A 24,377-nucleotide genomic window follows, 5' to 3' on the forward strand; every position below is an offset into this window, starting at 1 on the left:
GGGAGAAGCAGGCTCCCCGCTGAGCAAGGAGTCCAATTCAGAACTTGATCCCAGGACCGCGGGATCATGACCTGAGCCGAAGGCAGATGCTTAACCGACTGAGCCACCAAGGCGTCCCTTAGACAGGGTTCTTAAAGGAATCTAGATGGTCCTTCACTCTAGGGAAAAGTTGTTGAAGAAATTTGGGGTTCACAATATAAAGGACAATTAAAGTATTCATAATATCTAGTGAACAACTCATACTGCTATCATGCAAGAAGATTGCTTTTAATCGGCAATACTTAGAAGCATTTATGATAACTGTTTTTTTTGTAAAATGATTAGTATGTTTTTTTGGTGGATTGCATTTGTGCTTCATTTTAAATTGATAATGTTTTTCTTAGATCCTTGTTATTGAAATTGTGCATGCATTCACCTGTAATCCAGAAAGACCAGAATAATTGAAAAATTGTTGCGAAGTATTGATGTTAACATTTTTGTATTGCAGAAGCTCCTCCAGCTCAAAAATTTTAACACTCTAATGGCAGTGGTGGGAGGCCTTAGTCATAGCTCCATTTCACGCCTCAAGGAGACCCATTCTCATCTTTCTTCAGAAGTTACAAAGGTACAGTGGATTAGATCCTAGTCCCAAGTGAAAAAGTCATCTGTAAATTGTTTAGGGATAGGATGCTTCTAACAAATGTCACTCACAGGGGGAAAGTGTTCTTCTTAGGCAATTATTGGTTACACATGGAGAATTCAGTAGGAAGGGAGTAGGCACACTGCCTGGAAAACCAGACTGGAAGTGGTGGCAAGTGTCCCAATAGGAAGGACTTGAATACAATTAACGTATTGCAGGTGTGAGTACTCTACAAGTCTGCATTTGGTCCTTGCTATGTGATACGCACTGTGACACACACAGGGGGTGCAAGACAAATAAGACAAATCATTCCTACCCTGCCCTCCTCAAAGGAAGTCATTGAACACCTGCTCTCTTCAAAGCACTGTGTTTGGCACAGTGGAAGAGACAAAGGAAGAGGGAGATGTAGACCTTGTCCAGAAATCCCTCAGATTTATAGCTGAGTTTTCAGGAACAAAAATATATTTTTTTAAAAAACAACGATCATTTCCCAAACTGAGCTTTTTCTGCCATATCTGTTTCCAGACCATAATAATAACAGTTTTCCTTATTGAGTGAAAAAGAACATTTCATCCTTATGAAAAGAGTTCCTTATAAGCATGGAGTTTGCTGTATCAGTAAGGATACTTCTCAGCTATCAGTTGAAAAAAATCTGGAAATTGCTGAAACAGCAAGGGAATGGGCCATCTCACATACCTGGAAGTCCAGAGGCAGGGCCAGATCCAAGCATGGTCTTATCAGAGCTCTTGGCTCAGTAGCTCTGTCTTCCTTGGAGGATCAGGTTTTTGTTTGTTTCATTAGACTGGCTTCCTTCCTGATTGGACCATCTGCAGCAGCAGGAAAATGATGCTCTCTTGTTTTGTTTTTGTTTTTTTCTTTTTTTTCTTTAAGATTTTATTTATTTGAGAAGAGAGAGAGAGAAAGAACACAAGCAGGGGGAGGAGCAGGCAGAGGGAGAAGCAGGCTCCCTGCTGAGCAAGGAGCCTGATGTGGGGCTCGATCCCAGGACCCCGGGATCATGACCTGAGCTGAAGGCAGACACTTAAGGGACTGAGCTATCCAGGCGTCCCATAAATGATGTTCTCTTGCTCATGAAAATTGGAGATAGGGAAAAAAATCTCTTCAGCCCTGCCTCATGGAACGAAAGACCTTCTTTTTAGGCAGATTTGCCCACCTCAAGTCACATGCTCACCACTGGGCCAATAACAGTTGCTAGAGGAATATAATGTACTGATTGGCTTAGGTCTGTGTTCCTGAACCAATCACAAACTAAAGGGATAAAATTATGATGGTAAATCAGAACCCATCCTTGGACCTGGGAATGGAGGCAGCTCCATCTGAGTCACATGGGATGCTTGGAGAAAGTATAGCGCCATCGAAATTGAGGTCTGGTTGCTGTTAGGCAACTAAAAATAAACAGAAGGATATAAGCCAAGATGCACAGCTGCCCAACCTAAAACACTCATTCTAAGTGTAACGGGGCTCGTTATCTAAGTGTCTTATTTTCCTTTAGTTTTGTACTGAATTTCAAGTAAAGAGCAAAACACATTTTACATGTTGTGAAGAGTAAGAATTCAGTAGGGGCTCTTAGAGGCTTGGAACCACCAGTGTATCTTCGAAAATTATTTGAACTCTTTCTTACAGAAAAGGAAACTGAGGCCCTTCAAAATGAAGTTGCTTGCTCAAGGTCATGCTTCTAGTTAATAGCAGAGTCCCAGGCCATAGCTATCTCACACCTCAGTGTGGCTTTTCCTACCCCATCCCGTCCCAGATTAACCTTCAAGTAATACCATGAAGGCAACTTTCTTAGAAAAACTAGGACACTATGTTAAAAAAAAAAGAAAAAAGAAGAAGATAATAGGAAGGGAAAAATGAAGGGGGGGAAATCGGAGGGGGAGACGGAACCATGAGACACTATGGACTCTGAGAAACAAACAGGGTTCTTGGGGGGGTGGGGGCTGGGTTAGCCTGGTGATGGGTATTAAAGAGGGCACGTATTGCATGGAGCACTGGGTGTTGTACGCAAACAACGAATCATGGAACACTACATCAAAAACTAATGATGTAATGTATGGTGATTAACATAATAAAATTAAAAAAAATAAAATAAAGGCAAAATAAAAAAACAAAATTAAAAAAAAGAACAACTAGGACACTGTAATATACTACATACTATATTCTAATAGGATACATGCTTATATTTGTGGACTGTAATATTTCCATGAATTGCAAAATACGGCTATTTGAAGCTATTTTACATCCCGAGAGCGCTAGCAGGCAGGAAGAGGTGCAGGCGGTTTCTGCTCAGCAGGAGAATAGAACAGGCTGCCCCACTCGTAGCCAGGCCCAGTACATTTTTCTAATTTTCTTTTTCCAGGTTAATATTTCCCTGCATCAGTGTTGGTGCAATCGATACTTCTCTCAGTGGCTGAGGAATGTCCTAGCCACACAGGGCAGGGCCTGGGGGTGGGCGGAAAGGAAGACTGAAACCTCTGCTTTTCCATCTGTTCTCAGAACTGGCATGAAATGACAGAGCTGGTCTCCTCCAGTGGTAATTACTGCTGCTACCGCAGGGCCTTTGCCGACTGTGAGGGCTTCAAGATCCCCATCCTCGGCGTGCACTTGAAAGACTTGATAGCTGTCCATGTCATTTTCCCAGACTGGACGGAGGACAACAAAGTGAACATTGTAAAAATGCACCAGCTCTCCGTGACCCTCAGCGAACTGGTGTCCCTGCAGAATGCCTCCCACCACTTAGAACCCAACATGGATCTGATCAACCTACTCACGGTGAGTTCAAGGGACCGGGGTTTGTGCTGAGGGCCCTTGTGTGCCTCCCTGCACGGGGGGTGCAGGAACATCTGGGACAGTCATTCACCAGGTTGTGTGCAGGGCCAGCAGACCGGGAGAGATCTGCAGGGGTGGGTGAGGGGAGAGGAGCCCAGCCCTATAAGCAGCATGAATTGAGACTATAATCTTGGGGCCAAGAAATTTCCCGTTGTCTGGAGGAGCCTAATCAGCACCCCTATAGCTCCACATCCAGAGCTCTTAGAGAGGCCCTCCCGCTCTCAGCCCCTCCCTCTCCTTCATCACACCTGTCTAGTTCGTCACCTCCCTCTCCATGGCCTCCTCTCGTCTGCTTCCCTTTGCCCTCCCTGCGCAACTGTAGCTGGAATCTGGGGTCATGTCAGGACCTCCTCTGTCATCTCCCTGCCCCCACGGCCAACCTCCCCAAAGCCGCCTGGCATTCGAGGCCTTTCCAGACTCATTGTCTATCTAGACTGTTTTGTCATCACCTGATCCCACATCACACTTGCCTTTGAGGAACGGTGGACTTCCCACCATGAACCGTGGCCTTCTGCTTCCTGGCCTTTGCCCTTTCTTGGAAAATCCCTTCCCCTACCCACCCCTATGACTAGCTCACATTCAAAAGCCTCTGTCTTTCTGGAGCATTCTCTGTTCCTCTCCAGAGCAGTAACACATCTGTTACATGTGTGGCTTTTGCCCTTTATACTTTCTTAACCATAGGAGGTATCACTTTGTAATAGATTTTTTTTTCCTGTTTACCTGACTTACACATCCCATAGCCCCAGCACCTCTCATGGTACCTGGCATATTTAGGAGCTCAACAGATGAATTGAACACTGTATTTCAGAACGAAGTGGGTCAGACAGAAGACATTCATCTAGCATTCGTATTTTTTTGTCATTTGTGGCTGGTCTCCAGGTGCTAGTGCTTTTAGACCCAACAGGTGTAGAGAAGAAAACCTTCCCCGTTGGCGGCTGCTTTGTTTGCGGGGAGGAGGCATAACCACATTCTTTCACCTTTGTTTAACAAATGGAGAAGCAACTTCCCAGTTTGGATTTATAACACTGAAGCATCTGACACTTGGCTGCAATATTCAGTTGACTATTTTCCTTTAATGGCCATGGAAAATGAAAACAGTAACACTTCTGAAGCTCTGAGAGCCTGAATCCCCTAGGACTGCTACCCTGGAGTAAGAGTGTTGGTTCCTAGACCTTTTCACAAACTATTCCTAGAGCACATAATTGTTTACCAAAAAACAGAACCCCTGAAATGTATGTAGTAATGGAAGCCGCACCTTAGTATAAAGCAGAAGTGGCCGACACCCAGAAACATGAATCTCTTGGGGCTGAGTTTGTATGCAAACAGTAAACACACAGACATTCTCTATTGGGGAAAAAAAAAAACCCTCACAATAAACCAGGCACCTGCATTTATTAATCATTTGCCATGTAAATCTGTTTCCATGAATAAGTGACCAGAGTTGCAGCCCCCATCAGACTGCAAACCCACAGGCCCAGGTGATGTCTGCAGAGCGGCCTGAGTTCCCCAGGTCTGTGTGCTGTCCTTACCATGTGGAGGAGAGCATCGCAGAGCAGGTGCCCACGCTCAGGCATTTTCTCATCCACACAAAAGATAGGGTTGGAGGAGGGGAATGGATTTTGAGTCATGAATGCAGCAAGCACCATAATGACAGATATTTAGAAGGTATCAAAGGATTTTGAATGAAATTTTTTGGGTGCCAATGGAAAATTTGAACTCTAGAAATAAAGATTAAGCATTTTTTTTTTTTTTTTTTTGCTGGGAAGGAAAGAAAAAAGGAAGAGGATGCCAACTCAGTCTCTCTCTCTCTCTCTCTCTCTCTCTCTCTCTCGTATTAAAGGAGAATATAGAAGCCACCAAACACCATAATTAGGAAGAGCAATGTTATCTAGTGTACTGCAGTGACCAGAATCCTAGGTGGGAGATCTAGCTTTTAGCTCTATGTGTGCAGTTACTTAGTTTTGTCTCCTTGCTAACTGGACTTGACTCTGGACTTTTCATAAAGGGTTTTGTGCTCATTTGTGAGATCTCTTCCAGCTCTAAATTTCTGTGATTCTAAATATAAGGACTGGTGGAACCTTGAGAATAAGGAAGCTCGTGTCAGTCTGATTCTGTGGTTCCAGCCCAGTGGCTCCTCAGGATAGCACAGCCCCACACATGAGCATCGATCAGCAAGCCAGTTTCTATTTACAGCCAACATCCCCCCTTCCTCCCCACAACCAAGCAGAAGGTTCAGGGCACGGGAATATACGTTCATTCTTCCTGGCCACAGGCAGATGAATCTCTTCAATGCAGATAGAGGAGACTCCCATCAGGTGTTCACTGGAGCCCAGTGGGCATTTCATGAAGCACATATGTGTTGGGATTAGAACCATTTGATTGACAGAAGCTGCCCAAATGCATGTGAAGGCATACATAAGTGCAGGTTCATTCGAAGGGACCATTCTTTTGCCTCAAGACTCTAGGTCAGGTTTTTGCCCAAAGTGATTGTTTGCTTCTAAACCTGGCCCCAGGCGAGGAAGCCAATTCACAATCGAGAGCCCTGGAAGATAGAAAATAAGAACTCTTAAATGAATCCACAACTACTGAATGTCTGCTCTGTGCTGTGAGCTGCATAGCAATGTTTGAACTTTCTGTAATAATTGGTTGCCTTTTCACAACACTTCCCCGTACTTTTCCTTGGTTCTCACAGACACTCTCAGAGCTAGCCTCTGCAGGCCAGAGCCTGTAAATTCACCCCTGCCGCTTTGTGTTTTACAAAGGAAGAAACAGATTTCTAAAGGACAAAAGGCTTGCAAATGGGGAACTTCTGAATCCCACTGTGGAGGGGTGGGGGCACTCCCTCCCCCGCAGTGATGGACATTTACTCCATAATATAGGAACATTGCTAACATATATTTTATTTTGCATCTATAATAATTAAATAATCTCTCTATCCCTCTTCATGGGTATCTAAAGAAGGAGTTAATTATAGAACCAAATCTATGAGTCAGGGACTCTGATGCCATTTTTATCATTGTAAACTTACCCCCTGAATAGCACTGGGCACATGAAGGAAGGAGGACCCCAGCACTAAACTGTTGGGATTTGGATTGTTCCCCTTTTCAGGGAAGAGCTAGAGAAGGCATTTTCCCTTGTGATCCGTCCCAATCCTGGAACCAGAAGTTTTAAAAGCTGATGCTTCTTGCTTCATGGTATATGAAATCATCTGATTCTTTTCATAGTATTTTTAGATCTATCAGTTACTTTTACCATTCTGAGTATATGCAAATAACTGGAAAGCCCCCTGTACTTTTACAGTTTCAAAAAGAAAAAAAGAAGAAGAAGAATTGCAAAAATGGTGAATGGCAATAGTTTGATGACCAAGTGTGTTTTATTTTACAATTCTCCAGTCAAGGCAATGTGGTCTGAATGTACAGAGTAAATCCACAACCATCTTTGCTGATAGGCTTGGATGTAAATGCAGCAAACTGTAACAGTGACTCAGGACATTTTTCAAAAACAGTCAGACTCAAAATATGTGAGACACAAGCAAGCGTTCCTGAAATTCCATTGACAAGCTGCCTATAATTATAAAATAGAGGTGTATAGGAAGTACAACAGGTTACTCTACGCAGGGCCATAAAACACAGAGGCGATGAGAGAAGGCACCTGGGTAGGATTGTGGCTGGGAAAGCAAAGAGCTGGCAGGAGTAACCCAGGGGCAGCTTTGCATTCGTTGATGCACGCAGTCGTATTTGACTGGGAGCCAAACCCTGCAGTGCCCATCTCTATGGCCCGCTCGCTAAACAAACCCCGCTGGTTACACGTTAACTCATTTAATCTTCACGGCAGTCCAAGGAGGGACCTATTATTTATGCCTCCCATTTTATAGACTGGGAGACTGAGACCCAAGAAGGTTAATGACTTGCCCAGGTTCACAACAGCGCTAACAGAGAGCAAACATTTGGAGAAGATATTTCCATCATAGCACCCGATATCTGTCCATGTGATGTATGAAAATACTCAAGGATGTTCTGTCTCTTTTGAAAGAGCATCTCCCCTACATAGTATGTGGTTATTGGGATTTCTGGTCAGATGTTCTAGCACGCTTGTCATCCCTTCTCCAGCAGATGCCAGTGCCAATCACTAGAGGCCTAATCAGGAGGACAGGAACATGCTCATCAAAGTCCAGAATAACTCCTGATAACAAGGAATTGTTACTTGATTTTCTTTCTGTTTATGTAGCGTTCACAATGCAAGGCAGCAAGCTGTGGCTGGGATTACAGAGGCAGAAAAGACGGATGCGCTGCCTGCTTTCTTGAGGCTTAGGAGCCAGTAGAGTTTTCCATTGTGGAATTTACAAAATGGCGGGCAACTGCCCATGGCAGATGGGTTTTATTTGGCCCACATGGAATCATAAAATTTTTTAATTAGTTGCCAGTATTTAATAATGGAGATATTTCATATAAAACTCCAGATTTCTGGCTTCTTTTGACAAAAGAGAAGATATGGCACTTGTCAGGCTGACGACAACTTGCCTTGGCTGAGCAGTGGTTGTCTCCCATTCACCAGGAACCACAACTCTCCCTATTGCTTCCCTAACCCAGAGATCCATGTCAGATTCCACTTATCACAAATTTTTTTGTTGTTGAGCTCAGAGAGCAGGGCCCCAAGGTAATTACATCTGCAAAGATGTTTTTTGCAAAAAAGACATTGTTATACCAATGTTTCTATCAAAAGAGTTCTTTCATGCATCCCATTTCGTTCTTTTATATAATGGGCTGGCCCTTAGAGGCATTGGTTTGTGATATGGGGATGGTTCCTCTCCTGCAAAAAGGCAGAGCCCCTGGAGGTAGGAGTGACTGTTTAGGGGAAGGTGGATACAGTGTCCATTCTTTGTGAGCAGGATTTTCAAGATCTGAAATGATGCTGGGGCAATTTTATAATAAAGTCAATTTTATTATGTTTAGAAAAAAATCTCTAGGTGACAAAGTCTAGGTAAAGCGATATATGACCCAATGTATGAAATCCTTAATTTAAATGTATTTAGTAGCTAGAATAGTGACTAGAATGGTCCTCAGCACATATTAGATGATCAATAAATCTTTGCTGAATGGATGAATGATTAATTCAAAAATGACATCTATTAATACCAACTTTTTAAAAATGAGAACAAAAAGATAAAGCCTTGAAAGATGTCCTTTGCCTCTGAGTTTTCTCCCACTTCCTCCTCCTCGCTCTTCTCCCTCACTCCACACCCATACACATTAAGTCTTTATTTTTAGACCAAATATGTTAAATGTTTCATGCCTAAGTGGTCAAAGAAAGAACAGGGCACCTGGTTACATTCACTTCTGATGAAATGATGTGATTCATCAGGTACCTTAACATTGAAGAGTGGGGGTGGGACTCATCCAGGCTTATTTGTAGTCTCATGACTTCTATTTTAAGTGAATGGGACCATGCATTTTAGGTTTTACTGATTTTATCCATACTCTTCAATCTTGGTCTAAGTTGGTATCCTTCCTGCCCTGATCTTTCCCTCTTTCTTTGCCCAAGTCCTCCGAGTTAGGTCCTAGTTCACAAGTTCCTCTGTGATTCCGTCTTGATCATTTGTCTTCGGTGACCCCCACACATAATAATAATATCAGTAGTAACAGCTGCAACACCAAATAACGTTTCTTGACATTTCACTGTGTACCAGGGCCCCTGTGTAGCGCTTCACATGAAGTATTCCATTTGATCCTGATCAAAATGCAATTCAGTAGGGACTTTTATGATAATTTCCACTTTACAGATGTGGAAACTGAGTATCAGAGAAGATATAACTGGCTCAAGGTGACAGGGCTAAGCAGTGGCAGGCTCAGCACTTGAACTCAGGCCCTTCGGACTCCAGAACCTCTCCCTCTGCTGTATACACCACCCTGGAACAATCCCTACCTCGTTGAGAGTGTTGCCTTTTATTGATGTAAATACATCTGATGTAACTCATAGGATGCTGATGGCCATACTAGGTTTCCCTGTTTCTTTTTAAAAGTTCATGTTCTACCTCTACATATTATCTTTCTAATGCTCTTCATTCTCTCAAATTATTAGACATTGAGCTAACACATCGAGTTTGAAAAATATTTCAGCCATGTAAATAAATAAGTAAATGTGATCCAACATCATCGTTTATCCCTTCTAATTTGTTGTAGCTTTCTCTGGACCTCTACCACACAGAAGATGATATTTACAAACTGTCACTGGTGCTGGAGCCTAGAAATTCTAAATCGGTAGGTGGTGTTTCTCTAAGGATCAGTGCCAAACACCGTTGTTCGTCATTTATCGTAAGTGCCTGTTACAGTGAGGCTTTGTGATCTGAAGATTGAAGAATTTTAAAAATCTATATTATTCCATTTTGCCCATGGAACGGCTGAGCCCTGACAGTTTAAGGATTATTTCTTCATATCAGAGGCTAATAAAGAAGAACGTTATTCCCAATTACTCTGTTTTATTGTTTATCTTCTATGTGTTGTGTCCCTGTCTGAGAACTTGTGTACCTATGGGGCATCCTCCCAACAAAAGAGGAACTCATCTTAATGTTGAAGAGCGTTTAGACTTTTCAATATAAAATCTCATTTAGCATAAAATTAAGCTTAATAAATTTTGAAGACCCTGATCATAATTCACAAATTTCCCTGCTAATGATCGACTCAGCTCAGAATTTCAGTATCACATTGGATCATGTCTCAATTAATGGCTGACTCTTAGGAAAGAAACATTCTACGCTGAGATTGAGGAAATTGCATTACTGAAAGTACACTGGTCATTAGTTTCAGTGAGTGGACTGTATCTTAGATGTTTTGTGCTAGTAAGAAAATACCTGGGCAAATTTGAAATTTACAGTGAGGATGTGGTTTGCATGTTGAAGGGAACACTGTCTATGTTGGCTTCTTAGAGTCATATCCTGAGATCAGGGTTCTGATAAAGACCTCATGACTTACCTCCTTACCGGTTGAATTCTGTGGCATGTTGCCAGAGACATGGACCTTAAGTGTGACCCTCTATTCTGATTCTGAAGCATCAGCCCGAAAGAGGCAGAATGACTGTGACGTGCTGGGAGAGTATGCACTTGAGACTGAGTCAGTTGACCTGGTAGCATCTGTTCTTACGATCTTGAGTATGGTGTTTCCATCAGCGTGTTCACCTCCCCACCAGTCCCCAGAGGCCCATCTCCTGGGGACACTGAAGAACAGACCCATGTGGGGAGATACAGGCCAAAGGGAGGAATGAGGGCTAGGCTCTGCAAAGTTACCATGCCTAAGAGCTGGAGAGAAAAGCGAAGTTATTAGAAAAAAAGGAATTCATGAGCTCTTCTCTCACTCCTTAGCTTTGGTGTGAAGAAGCTGATTGCAGGGTGGCAAGCTGTTCCATGTGCACATGGCATTTCCACCACCCTGCACCTCCCTCTTCCTGTAACCGAGCACCTTAATTGCTACCGGTTGGTTGTTGGGCACCTGGTGGGGCATCATTATCTCATTAACTCTTAAGGAAATGGAGTCTGGTGAGGACAGGCGTCTCACACGGAGCACACAGCCAGTATGTGGGAGAACTGAGAGGTGGGTCAGGCCTGTCTTCAACGCCTGTGCTTTTTCTACCCTGGGACGCTGCCCTTCATTTTCCCGCCACCCCTTGTATCAGGAACACGGTAGGAATGACCATGTTAGCACACTTGCCTGAGTGGTGCTCTTTAGATTTAAGTTTATTTTCAGGATAAATTTTTGCCAATTGTTGGAGACATTTCCATCCAATGTAGTCTTTTTTATCTTTTATAAAAGCAGAAGCTTTCAAAGCGCCTTCCAACGGCTAAAATCCTCTGAATCTATGAAAATGCAGTTCCCCAATCCCTTTCCATCTGTCATCCTGTTTTGTGCTCTGGTTTGACATATGCTGACGCTAGAGAACAAGTATTATCAGGATGATAGTACTGAGAGCCTGTAACTCAGTGTGCTTACGGTTGGTGCTGGTGGACCTCACATAATCCCACTGTGAACCTTTGCTCTGCACAGCGTACACTTCGTGTCTCACTAATTCTTTGTGTTTTACTTTGTGTCTCAGTTTTTTCAGACTACCTCTAGGTCAAAAGAAATACCTCACAATTCCATTTTTAGGATAGTTAGGTCCAAACAATATATATTAATGTTCTAACGATGTAGAACCCACTTGAAAAAATAATACATGTCGAAATAAAAATAATATTTTAATTTCATTCTTAAATAACCACAATTACTTACTAATGGATGTGTGTGCCTATTGGGCATGGAACAATTTATGTCTTGGAATCAGATTGAATACTGCCACCTTTTTTCCTGTTCCACATTGATTTTTTGCTTTGGAAAGAGATGATAGCATTGAAAGAAATGTAGCAGGACCTAATGGGGGAACTGTGAACTATTTCAAGCTGGTAGTTCACGTGGTGTCTGACAAATATGGAGTACTGCTGTATTTCCCTTGGAAGTTTGAAATATCTTTTGGTACCCCTATGGGTCCACTGCTGTATTACGGATGGGGCACCTTGTTATATAGTTTGGGAACCATGGGTTTATCCTTCATCAGATGAACAAAATGAAAAGCTTGATAGAAAGAGCCGTGATGTGTATGATGTGTGTGTGTGAGTGAGTCTAAGTTTTGGTGATCATATCCAGACAGCAGGTAGTTTTTGGTCCTGCTGTCTCACCCACCTCACAACATTGTGAGGGGCTTAAATCCAGTACAGTTACTCCTCAATTCCTCTTGCAAACATGTTTATCCCCAATTCAGTATCAAATAAAACCTGCCAATACAAGTTTGCATGCATGCACCAGCAAAGATATTTATATTATTTGAGGGTCCCAGGGAGAGGAATAAAGTGCACAGCACTCTTGGCTGGTCTACTGATAGGATTGTGTTTTTCCCTTGTGTTGTGTGAATATGTTGTGTGTTATCATCACCGTCTTCTCCACATTATTTAGTGAAAATGTCTTGCAAGAACATGGAAAAACATATAGAGAAAGCAAATTCACTGAAGAGGCTAGAAAGACCTAATTAGCCAAACAGAAGGGATTAAGGATTTTTTTTTTTTAATTTTATTTATTTATTTGACAGAGAGAGAGACAGTGAGAGAGGGAACACAAGCAGGGGGAATGGCAGAGGGAGAAGCAGGCTTCCCACAGGGCTCAATCCCAGGGCCCCGGGATCATGACCTGAGCCAAAGGCAGACGCTTAACGACCGAGCCACCCAGGCGCCCGGGATTAAGGATAATGAGAGAGGTGGCAGCTTGAGGACATAAACTTGACAATTCTCGTGGGCCCATTTACTGCACACATCTAATTTTTCACCAACACCAAATATTAAAGACTTAGACAACTGGTGTTTTATATATTTTATATTATACAAAAATCTGTATGGAGTATTATATAGGTTTAAGGATGTTTTAGTCATATTTGGGGAACTTGGATAGAATTTTTGGGTGGGCTGGGAGAGCAATATCTTTTTTTCCATTTAAAATAATGGAATCTAGGCTACTGCTAAACAAAATGCACTATCCACAGGTGTATTTAGTCACAGATTAGATTCCATTGGCAAAAGATGTTTGTTTTCAGAACATTTAAGTGCTACGTATATGTAAGTTTTTACTAGTACTATTAATATATAGAATGTATATGTCTTTCTTAGTGTCCCCTAATTGCTCAAGGTCTCAGATAAAGTTGAAAAATGTCTTTTCTCTGTCAGCAGCCTACCTCCCCTACGACGCCCACCAAGCCCGTGGTGCCCCTGGAGTGGGCTTCAGGAGTGATGCCGAAGCCAGACCCCACAGTCATCAACAAGCACATAAGGAAATTAGTTGAGGTAAGTGGTTGAGAGAGTGGAGATTGAGCTCTAGAAGGCCCCTTTCTCTTTCCAGAATATTCTGTCATTGCCCAAGAATCAGCTGAAGTCAATGAAAACAGCCCTCTAGCAGGTAGGAGCAATTTAGCAGACACTTAGCTCTACTTGGCATTGGCCTCTAGGGGGGAGTATCCCGGAAAGGCCCTCTTTTCCCTTCTTGTCATTCTGTTCTCATTTGCCCAAATACCCTCAGCTACTTCCAACTCTTTCAGTAGCATTTGACGCCTCCACTATTGCCGCTGCAACTTGAGGGACTATTTGGGGATTAGAATCTACTCATGAGAAACCTACATGGGTCACAATAAAATGCCCAATAAATTGATTACATGAGGGTAGGAAAAGATCCTGTAGGTGCACAGTTTCTCTTGCTGTATATATTGGGGTCTGTGACACAGCAGCACAACGCCATTTGGGTCAGAAACATCACTTAATGATGGGAAAGTCTCTATCAGAATTTTCCACATAGAAAGAAGAATAGAGGGGAGCCTGGGTGGCTCAGTCAGTTAAGTGTCTGCCTTTGGCTCAGGTCATGATTCTGGGGTCCTGGGATGGAGCCCCTCCACCCCACCCCCCAAGTTGGACTCCCTGCTCAGCAGGGAGTCTGCTTCTCCCTTTCCCTCTGCCCCTCCCCCCACCCCGATCATGTGCTCTCTCTCTCAAAATAAATAAATAAAGTCTTTAAAAATAATAAAAAGAAGAGTAGAAGTGCCAATGTGCAGAAAATGGAAACATACCTGGCAGTAAAAACTATGACCCCTGATTAAACATCTGCTTTAATGGGTGGGTATGATGCAATAGGATCGTGTCTTTGGGATAAAATGAACATTTTGCTGGGGATGGATGGTTAAAGAAAAAGAAAGAATGTTCTACGTCTTGGATCATCCAGGGAACTATAGTGCACTGGAAGAAAAGTTCTGTGGAGCATGTGAGGCAGCAAGGAAAGGTCAGAAAGGATGAAGGAAGGCATTGAGAAGCATAAGGTCCAGTGGAGACCATGTGTTGATGTTGTGGTCACAAACCCAACTTGGAGCCAAGGAAGGGGGATGGGATCCAGGCAGGAAAGAGTTGCAGCTCAGGAAAGTCTGGAGCCAGGAAACGAAAGACAGAATGATTTTCTCCCACTCTTTTCTCTGAATGCTCATTCCATTATCTGCTGAAAGACTTTCTTTGCTCCATTTGGGGAGTCTGTTTTGCCCTCTCCCCCATCCTCTCTCTCTCCCTCTCTCCTCCCTTATGCCATCTCTCTTATTTTCTCTCCAATTCCAATTTCATGGGGGAAGGTTGGCCCAGTTTGGATAAATTGCCTACTTTTGGCTCAATCAAATGAAAGACTGGGTTTTATTATGAAATTTGCATACTAAATTTTATTCTACAAAAAGATTGTACTTTCAACATAAATATGGATTTTAAGCTATAAATAGTAGGCACTCTATAATGGTCAATTTTAAGCAATTTTGATTGTAGATAAATATTGATATTGGGACTTGCAAAAAAAGGTAATGCTTTATGATTTTGCACAATTCAGTTATCTATAGATAAACTTACAATGGGTGCTAAGCAGTTATATTTTTAATTAAGTAATTTGATCATTTATATCTTGGTCATCTCCCAAAACACTTCTGAAGCAGTTTGCTACATAGGGCAATACGAATAAAGTAGAATAGACAGAAACCATAGGAAAAAGGGAGAAAGACTTGTTATAATCTTGCATACATGTGTTTCTGGGGAGAACTTAACAAACCTTTTTGAAAATCCGATTTAGCAGAGGGCAATGGAAGACTCCTTTTATTTTTCTCTGATTATAGAGTCAGAATCATTGTAAATATGCAAACTTTTCATAAAATAGGGAGAATCCAAGTTTTACTTTTAGGTCGTGGGAATTCTGCTCTCTAGGGATAAACACTGATAATTTGTAAATTATCTTGTATGACTTTATCTACCCCCCCCCCACCCCCGCATAAACACACTCACACCCACGTATGCCTCTGAGTAACATTGTTCAACTATTTTCCTAAAACAGATTCCCCTAAGTGGAACTGCTGGGTCAGAGAGTAAGCAGATTGTTCTCCAGAAAGACTGTGGCTATTGACTTCATCAAGTAATATGAGAATGCCTATTTTCTCATACCCTAGGAAATTACCAATTATCTTAATGTTTTCCTATCTGAGAGGTTAAAAAAAGTTTTCTTTGCATTTCTATAATTATTAGCAGAATTGAGCATTTTCCATGAATATACTGGCCATTTGTATTTTTACTTTGGTGATCTCCCGTTTTCCTTTTATGTCTTTGCTCTCATGTATATTGCAAACAATCTTCTCTGTCATTTATCTTTAAATTTGTTAGCTGAGCTTTTTCGATTCAGATATTTTGCATTTTATGTAATAAAATGTTTTCATTTATAGCTGCTGACTTTGATGTCATGGTAAGAAAGGCGTTTCCTACTCAAAGATCACAAAATATAAAAAATATTTTTATCTATTTACCTTTCATACTTTTGTAGCTTTATTTTTTACATTAAAATATTTAATGCATCTAGAATTTAGTTTAGGGGCAACTGATTTTGTAAGATTATTAGCCATTACCTCAACAGTAATTATTGGATAATTTTTAATTTCCCTATGGATTTGAAAACATACTTTTTGAGATTCTAAATTCCTGCATATACATAGATCTATTTCCAGACTCTGCTATCTGTAGTAAGTTATGGTACCATGTTGTTTTGATTAATGTAGCTTTGTAGATTATTTGATTTCTGATAGGACACATTCTCCCTCATTACTTCTCATCTTAAACAATTTTAGGCTATTCTTAACGTGTTCACTTCTATTTGAACTTTAGAATCAGTTTGTTCATTTAAAACAAATTCTCACTGGAATTCTGACTGGAATTACATTAAAAGTATACTTGAAGTTTTTGGATAATTTAACATTTAAAGCTTCATTTTCTATCAGCATGGTATTGGCATTTGTGAATTCACCAAGCTTAACTCTTACTAAAACTGAAGTCTCAGTTTAGACCTCACTTTCTCCAGGAAACCTTTTAAAATCTCCCTCCTGTCTCCCCTCCCCTCGTGGCACCCTGTTTTTATCCTCAGCATTGCACTTATCTTCTTATACCATAAAGGCTTCTTGATTTCATTATCTCCCACTGGATTCTAAGCTCCTTGATAGAATAATATGCTAGTTATCACTGCTTTCCCAGTAAGTTCAGAGCCTGACTCATAAATATTTATTCCATAAATATTTGTCTTTCCTTTGCAGTCTGTGTTTAGAAACTATGACCATGACCATGATGGGTACATCTCCCAAGAGGACTTTGAAAGTATAGCTGCCAATTTTCCCTTTTTGGATTCCTTCTGTGTGCTGGACAAAGATCAGTAAGTTTTAATTTTGTTATATTTTAATGCAACTGTCCTGAGCAGAAAATTAGTGTCAGAGGAGAACAGGGATACCTTTAATGTACATCCTGACAGCTTTAATCCCAGCGTGCTGATGAGACAAGTCTGATGTTTTGCTGATTTTTTTCTTGGTGTCCACAAACATGACTGGTTGGATGAAATCACAGGGCAGACTGCACCATCAGTGTTGAGTGTGATGCCCATTTGCAAATGAGCCCGAGTCTCCATTTCCCACGTTACTTCTGCTTAGCTATTTCATCAACCCCCAAGCCTCCATCAAAAAGAGTAGGGGAGAAATATAGTTACACCTAGGCTGGTAGAGTCCTCAGCATCAGTGGACCTAAGGGCAAGACTAAAACTCACCAAGTAAGTAAAATTATTTTAAGTTACTTACAGTCTTCAGAAAAGCAGGTGACATCTACAGATAGCCAAGAAGTGTCCTCGCTTTGTTTCTCTCTTTGCTAGCTCAAAGGTTGTTTTGATAAATGAAGTAAAAATATATTTCTCTTTAGCTTCAAATGATTCCTGGAAAATTAAATGACTTTAGAGGCTAAGATCCAGCTCATTAGAAAACAATGATAAAATATATACATATTGCGGAGAAACACTGGCATTAGTAATCTGACTGCTTAATTTTTAATTCTGTGAGATTAGTTCCTAGTTTAAAAATCATCTGTAATGAGGTGTTAGATTTTATATTGGTGAAATGTCCAAATTATATCACCTTAGAATTCTTTAATATTTTTGTTGGTGTGAGAATTTTTAAAAAATTAAATCTGTAAGTAATTCAATACACCAAGGAAAGCCTTGATATTTTATCATAACATCTTAAAACCTTAATTCATCTTCATTGTATATCTAGAACAAAGAATACTTTTAAAATAAATTAAATTATTAGAAACATAAACTTCTTTTACAAAATAAAATTTAAGTTACCTGCTAACTACCCATTTCCCTTAGTTTGTTTCTGTCCGTGACATGTAGGTGGGACATGAACTTAAAATCACTTCCTATTCTTCGTTTCTTTTTTCTGCTGGTTCTTTAGATGGACCTGACACTGTTCCAGAAAAGATAATATAAATACATTTTTTTCTAAAAATGAAGGTTTGAAATATTCATAGCTTACATGATTTTTGTCAAAGAAGCTGAGATATGTTGATTTTGAGAGGCGAGTAAAACATCCAGGAGGAGATTCTAGCAAGCTGTAGATATGGTACCAACATTCAGAGAACAATTTTGGAGATATTGATTGCTAGGTCTTCAGCCCAGCCGAGCAAGCTGAAGTCCCGGGCATGAGAGCAAATTCTGTTGGGAAAGTTGAGAGCAACATGAGCTTAGGGCCTGAGGACTGCAGCGTGGGGACCCTTCCTCCCACATGCAGACGAAAGGGAGACATGGATCCTGCAGGAGAGCCAGAGAAGGAGGAGCATGGGAGGCAGGAGAGAAACGGGGCTGTGTGGAATCACAGGGGTGCGTGGAGGAGAGAGTGTCAAAAAGGAGAAACCCTGTCTGCATGTCACATGCAGCCAGGAGGTCAACAACGTCAAGTAGTGAGCAAAGGGGGTGCCTGGGTGGCTCGGGTGGTTAAGTGTCTGCCTTCAGCCCAGGTCATGATCTCAGGCCCTGGGATCGTTCCCCATGTCGGGCTCCCTGCTCAGCGGGGAGCCTGCTTCTCCCTCTCCCTCTGCCTCTCCCCCTGCTTGTGCTCTTTCTCTCTCTTTTCTGTCAAATAAATAAAATCTTTTAAAAAAAGTGAGAAAAGGCCACTGAGGACATCATTGTGACAGTTTCAACAGAACGGTAGGGTTAGAAGCCTGTTTATATGGAGGGAAGAGTAATTGAAGGAAATGGGGGAAAAAAACCCTCTAATTAATATTCTTTTTGAAAACTTTGGGAGTAAGAAAAGGAAGAGAGAAAAGACAGGTGCCAGGGATGGAAGCAAGATTGAAGAAAGACATTTTCCAGGCGGGGAAGTTGCGAGCGTATCTTTACGCAGAGGAAGGAGCGGGTGAAGAGACTGCGCAGAACCTGGAAGGAGCTGTGTCCTGGGAGACTGCAGAGTAGGGGATGGGAGCATGACTTCCTCAGAGACAGGAGGACGCAAGAGAGGACAGATGAGATACAAGGAATTCTGAATTGGCACAGAAGGGTGTGGTCTCCAGCACAGGCCGATGTGGAGAGAAGGCAGTATGAAGATCACCTACTTCACGTGGATTTGATCTTCTTGATAAACAAGAAGTCTGGATATGTGCTGGTGGGTGCAACCAGAGGTTCTGTGTGAAGAAGATCTGGAAGAATCGCTCTAGGAAATGGTCTATAAGCCAGTAAGACATGAATAAAAGATTACCAATGGCAGTGGCCTGGATGACATCAGGCTGAATGAATTTGAGAATGGCGGGCCCAGTTATTACAGTTTTTTGCCTTTCTCTAGCAGCCTAATTCTTGCACACCCTATTGCTAGGGATGCACTAGAAAGGAGATTTCCTTCTAGAAGCTACCATTTGGTAATGAAGGAGACTTTCTGTGCTACGGAGCACAGGATACACATACGTATCTTCTCCTTACTAAGAGCCTTTGGCACTAAATGCTGTCCTTCAAGGTCCTCTCCTTTCAGAAAGAACAGAGAAGTAAACACTCCCCACCCGCTTTTGGCCACAAAGGTTTGGGGAGTTGGGTGATCACAGTGTGTCAGCCACTTAGCAACATGGTCTTCAAAGATCCCTCCCTTTTCTGATTCTCTTCACAGGGATGGCCTTATTAGTAAAGATGAAATGATGGCTTACTTCCTGCGAGCTAAGTCCCAGTTACACTGTAAAATGGGACCGGGATTTGTCCATAATTTTCAGGAGATGACCTATCTCAAGCCAACCTTCTGTGAACACTGTGCAGGATTTGTAAGTCTGTTTTCCATTGTTTTCTCTTGTGTGTAATTTGTGCCTCATTCTGAGAAGGTAGGAAAATGATACACCAACGGAGTCCATTGTCTGCTTTAGGTCAGAAGTAAAATATGATGGCTCCCTGAAATTAAAAACTAAGTTAAAAAGCAAAAACAGGGCATCTGGGTGGCTCAGTTGGTTAGGCGACTGCCTTCGGCTCAGGTCATGATCCTGGAGCCCCAGGATGGAGTCCCGCGTCGGGCTCCCTGTCAACAGGGAGTCTGCTTCTCCCTCTGACCCTCCCCCTCTCATGTGCTCTCTCTCTCTCATTCTCTCTCTCAAATAAATAAAATCTTAAAAAAAAAAAAAAAAAGCAAAAGCAAACTCTACAGGTTTCACTATGTTCTTTCTAGGAATGTAGGGCTGGTGACAGGAAAGGATAGTGAGGCTTGTTAACTCAAGAGAGCAGTTTGTCTGTTAATCCCTGCCAAGGAAAGTTCGGCCCAAGGAGCCTTGGCATTCATCGCTAATACTCATAGCAGGTGCAATTAAGGGGATTATTTATCTTAGCCAGTTCCTCCCAGTTCTTGCTTCATGTGATGGCAGTCACTAGAAATCCATCATGGCATGGCTCAATGATTCATAATTCAAAAGGAAAAAAAATCTTTTCGGAGGGAAGATAGTTATAATAATAAATAACATTTATTTGGCACTTGACAGTAATGAAGTACTTCCATACATGTTAATGTAATTAATCCTCATAACTAGCTCATGAGGCGAATATTTTATTCTCCCCATTTGCCTATCAGGACAGAGAGGTTCAGAGGGTATAAGTTTCCCGGGACCCTACAGCCCATAATTACCAGAGCCAAGGCTCAAACGCAGGTGTTCTGACCCTAATCCCGTGCTCTACGTACACCACAGCACAGACTGGAGATTGTACACTTCAGTTCCCCACATTGGATAATTCTCTGGCAACTAAGGGCGGCGTTGGTCCTGATACTGAACAAAGACTCATGCGCCCTGAAAGTGTAGTTGTTACCCAGGGTGTAGAAGATGAAAATGTGGTCCTCTAGGTGAGGCTGGCCCAGCAGCCCGCATGACTACTACTCCTTTGTCCAGAGGCCAGAACTCAGTTGTGTTAGCTTCATTCAGCCATCGTGTTCCCCTGGAGACCCATTTGAATTCACAGCTGCTATCACAACTGCCAAAACAACAGTTTTCCCATCCCATGCTTGAAGGATTGGCTTTGAGGGGCCCAAGGACAGGAGTTTGTGTTCAAGCACATACTCCCCTGAGAATGGGTGAATAAGAGGCAGCAGTTACCTCAAAGATGGCCCCAGGTGGTCACTGCAGTGGATGTGATCTAGGGGCAAGGCCAGCCCACCCAGCTGTCCTCGCCCACCCCAGAGAAGGAGAGATTCTTCTTCTGTCAGCTTCACCACTGGGATTTCATCACCTGACCACTTTATCATACAACAAATATGTCTCCTTTTTCATATTTCTTTCCTCTGATGGGAAATCTTGGTTGTATCTACACCGAAAAATGCTGAAGTAGGATAGGGCTGTGTACAACTCTTCTGCAGAGCGGGGCCCCGTGAATCTGTTAGGCCGCGGCTTCGCTCCACCGAAAGTCAGGTTGAGACGTCTGCGCTTTGGTATGGTGTGAGAGCTGGCGGGCTCTTATCAAATCTGTGCTCTCTAGTCCTTCTGGGTATCTTTCCCTTCTATGGAGGCACGGGTTCTGTAGAAGCAACGAGGTGGTCTTTCTCAGGAGCTTCCACGCTTCCCTTCCTGACTCATCAGAGCAGGTTTGCTGGTGCTAGGTTCTTGATGCATCTGTGATAAGGTATAAAGCTCTGGACTTGAGTCTGGAACCCTGACTTTGAATCTCAGTTCTGCCCTTATTAAATTTATGTCCTTGAGCAAATTATTGATCATCTTTGAGTCTCTGTTTTCCTATCTGTAAAAGAGAGTTAATTAGCACTCCCAGTCCAGTGCTCCTTACACCATAGTCCCTCCAAATCCTAAAGCAACCTGAGGTCTCAAATCAAAGGACTGTGGGAAATATTCCTATACACCCATCTCCATGAGGTCACTGTCTCCTGTCTGTGGCTGGCACACTGACCCAGAGCCCCTTCCTGCCTTGTGTCGTCTCCTAGTTATTAAGGAGCGTTAGCAAGCAGTGCCCTGAGTTTCCCTCCTGCTAGGACTCAGGCTTCACTCTATCTTTTCTAGCAGTTCCTGCAGCTTTGCTAATAATGTGCCATATCTGGATATTAGAATGCTTCTTCTTAAATCTTATCCTTTCTTGTCCTAGATCAGTGGCTTTTGCTCACACACAAAACACCCAGGAGCAGTGGCTTCCTGTCCTTCCCTCATGTGACACATCCTTCTTTCCCTGCTCACTAGCAACAAGACCTTGCCAAGTGACTTCACCTCTCGAGAGCCCAGTCTGTATATACATAGCATTGGATGAGTGAATACACATAAAAAGCTTAAAACTGTGCCTCTCACACAACCAAACTTAATAAATGTTAGCTATCATTACTATGGGTATTACTATCACCAAGGTCTCTGTGAGGAAACAATTTCTTATCACTGCAAAGTTTCCCAGATGTGGGACCTTGCAGATTATTTAATTCTCTGGATCGTCCCACTCACCTTTTATGGGAGAAAAGCAAACTCAATTATCTTGAAGTTCCCTGTATCTCTGACATGCTGGGATTACCCCAACCCCACTTCCCTTTTCTGTAGACTGCCCCTCACTTCTTCTGGTCATCCGAGGTAACAGGCCTTGCTGCCGGTTAGTTGTCTTAATAATCCTTCCTTCCCAGGACACATTTACATCTTAATAATGTACTCCGGAGGACCCGCTAACTTTTAAGACTCAAAGGAATCACTTTCCACTGGTGGAATTTCCTTGTCAGAAAGAGGGTAAGGATCAGTCTTCCTGATGCCTTGAGTCACTTCACATTGGCAACTATCTCTTCTTCTTGTAGGGAGGGTCATGAACAATGCCACACTCAGGGCATTGTTCCCCTATCATACATGTAAATGACACCCCCATCAGCCCCAGTAGGCCACCGGCCCTGTTTCTTTCAAAATCATTTTATTTCAAAGATATCAGTCACCTAACCTAACCACTAAAAGGTTAAAAATGGGGGTTTTGCCAGCTTGAGCTAAGCCCACTGAATTCATCAATATTGTATGTTTCTGTGTCCCTGGGACCCGTGTGCAATGCTGAGAGTCATGGGGAAGAACACAGTGTGTCAGGGGGGCGAACACACTACCCACAGGATGATCCTCTGAGCCACCTGGACAAACACCCCCTCCTTAAACTGTAGGCCCTCACATCTCTCCTGAGACACTCGTCACTTACTACATCCTCCTTCCTCTGTGGTTGGCAGAATCAGAGTGTTTTCTGCATCTCCCTGAGCCCTGGCACAGGCCAAACACTGAGCAATCAGAGAATGAATACGTGAACAAATAGATCTTTTCCTTTTCTCTATTCTTTCAAGGCACAAATGCTACTCAGAAAAGAACCTAGCTCCATGCAAATGCTTTAGTGGGATATGCACCCCGTAGGTTTCTTAATTTCCTGTAGAGGGCGCCAAGAGCAGCTGGAGTGATGAAAAAGAAGGCAGAGGGAGCTGGGGGCTTCCAAAAACAGTGACAGTCTCCCTGGTAAATTGAGCTGAGAGCGCATTATACCAAAGTCCAATAAATGTACCAACGTCAGTTTCCCATCCCGGCTCCCATTTGGCTTTCAGAAAGAAAAGGGAAGCAAAGCTGTTATCACCCCAGCTGCAGTGAGCTTCTATCTGACAGGAAGGGTGTCAGGATCAGCTACATCCTGTTTTTGCTCCACCAACCATCATGCTTCCCAGGACTTCCTTCTCTCTGGCCTTGTTTTTTTCTTTCCCCCAGATTTTAATTCAGGTTCTCTGATTCTTTTGTCTTTTGTTTCAGCTCTGGGGCATAATCAAGCAAGGATACAAATGCAAAGGTAAATAAATGTTATTTGGTAAAATTTTAAAATGGGACATGTGGGGCAGGAATCAAATTGTCTGATGAAACCACAAAAACTCTTGGCATCATGGAGAACTCGGCTCTTTGGACCACTGGCAACTGAAAAGGTAATGTGTCTAGGAAAAAAAAAAAAAACCTAGAGTTTTGGAGAGCCCCAACTGGAATTTTATAGTTTATTGTGAGAGCAAGAAAACCATCCTTATCAAGCCACATACATGTAGCCCCATCTCTAGGATGTCTTGTGAATCATCAGCACACAATTAGGGTGGGAACTCTGGAGTGGGACAGGCCTAACTAAAATACCATATGAAAGAACCTTGTCCTTCATGTGAATAAGCACACACTCATTCCCGTAATACATATGCCTTTCTGCTCTCACAGGTAGCTTTTCCTTTCTCCACTAAATGACAGATTATGATAAAAAAAGAGGAGAAGCCTTAAAACTTATTTTTGTCCCTTTCAATGAATTTGTTCATATAGTTCCCCATTTAATTGAAATTTATAAACAATTACATAAATATGTACTTGATAAAGGCAATACATATGCATATTAATAGGCACTTAGGACTGTGTTGTTACTTATGCATATATGATCATTATATATTATTGGTGTTTAATTTAAGAAATTGCTGGATAGTTTATGCAGACTATTTGTACTGATAGTTTTAAGAATCCGACAATGCTCTTAAAAGATATAACTACAGAAGGAAACTT

At 42.2% G+C, this 24,377-nt stretch overlaps 1 protein-coding gene across 5 annotated transcripts in view; it reads left to right on the plus strand.

Moving 5' to 3' along the window:
* RASGRP3 (RAS guanyl releasing protein 3) overlaps positions 1 to 24,377 on the plus strand; it is a 130,589-nt gene that overhangs the window by 98,584 nt on the left and 7,628 nt on the right. For 4 of the 5 annotated variants that reach the window (XM_032410275.1, XM_032410276.1, XM_032410274.1 and 1 more), the window contains 7 exons: positions 488 to 604; positions 3,134 to 3,409; positions 9,646 to 9,723; positions 13,203 to 13,319; positions 16,619 to 16,734; positions 19,502 to 19,649; positions 23,604 to 23,640. In XM_032410275.1, the coding sequence (XP_032266166.1) occupies positions 488 to 604; positions 3,134 to 3,409; positions 9,646 to 9,723; positions 13,203 to 13,319; positions 16,619 to 16,734; positions 19,502 to 19,649; positions 23,604 to 23,640 (889 nt within the window). The remainder of the gene's footprint in view (positions 1 to 487; positions 605 to 3,133; positions 3,410 to 9,645; positions 9,724 to 13,202; positions 13,320 to 16,618; positions 16,735 to 19,501; positions 19,650 to 23,603; positions 23,641 to 24,377) is intronic. The other variant, XM_032410277.1, reaches the window with a different exon arrangement.

The sequence above is a fragment of the Phoca vitulina genome, unplaced genomic scaffold, assembly GCF_004348235.1.
Source record: "Phoca vitulina isolate PV1807 unplaced genomic scaffold, GSC_HSeal_1.0 scaffold12, whole genome shotgun sequence".
Taxonomy (NCBI): Eukaryota; Metazoa; Chordata; class Mammalia; order Carnivora; family Phocidae; genus Phoca; species Phoca vitulina.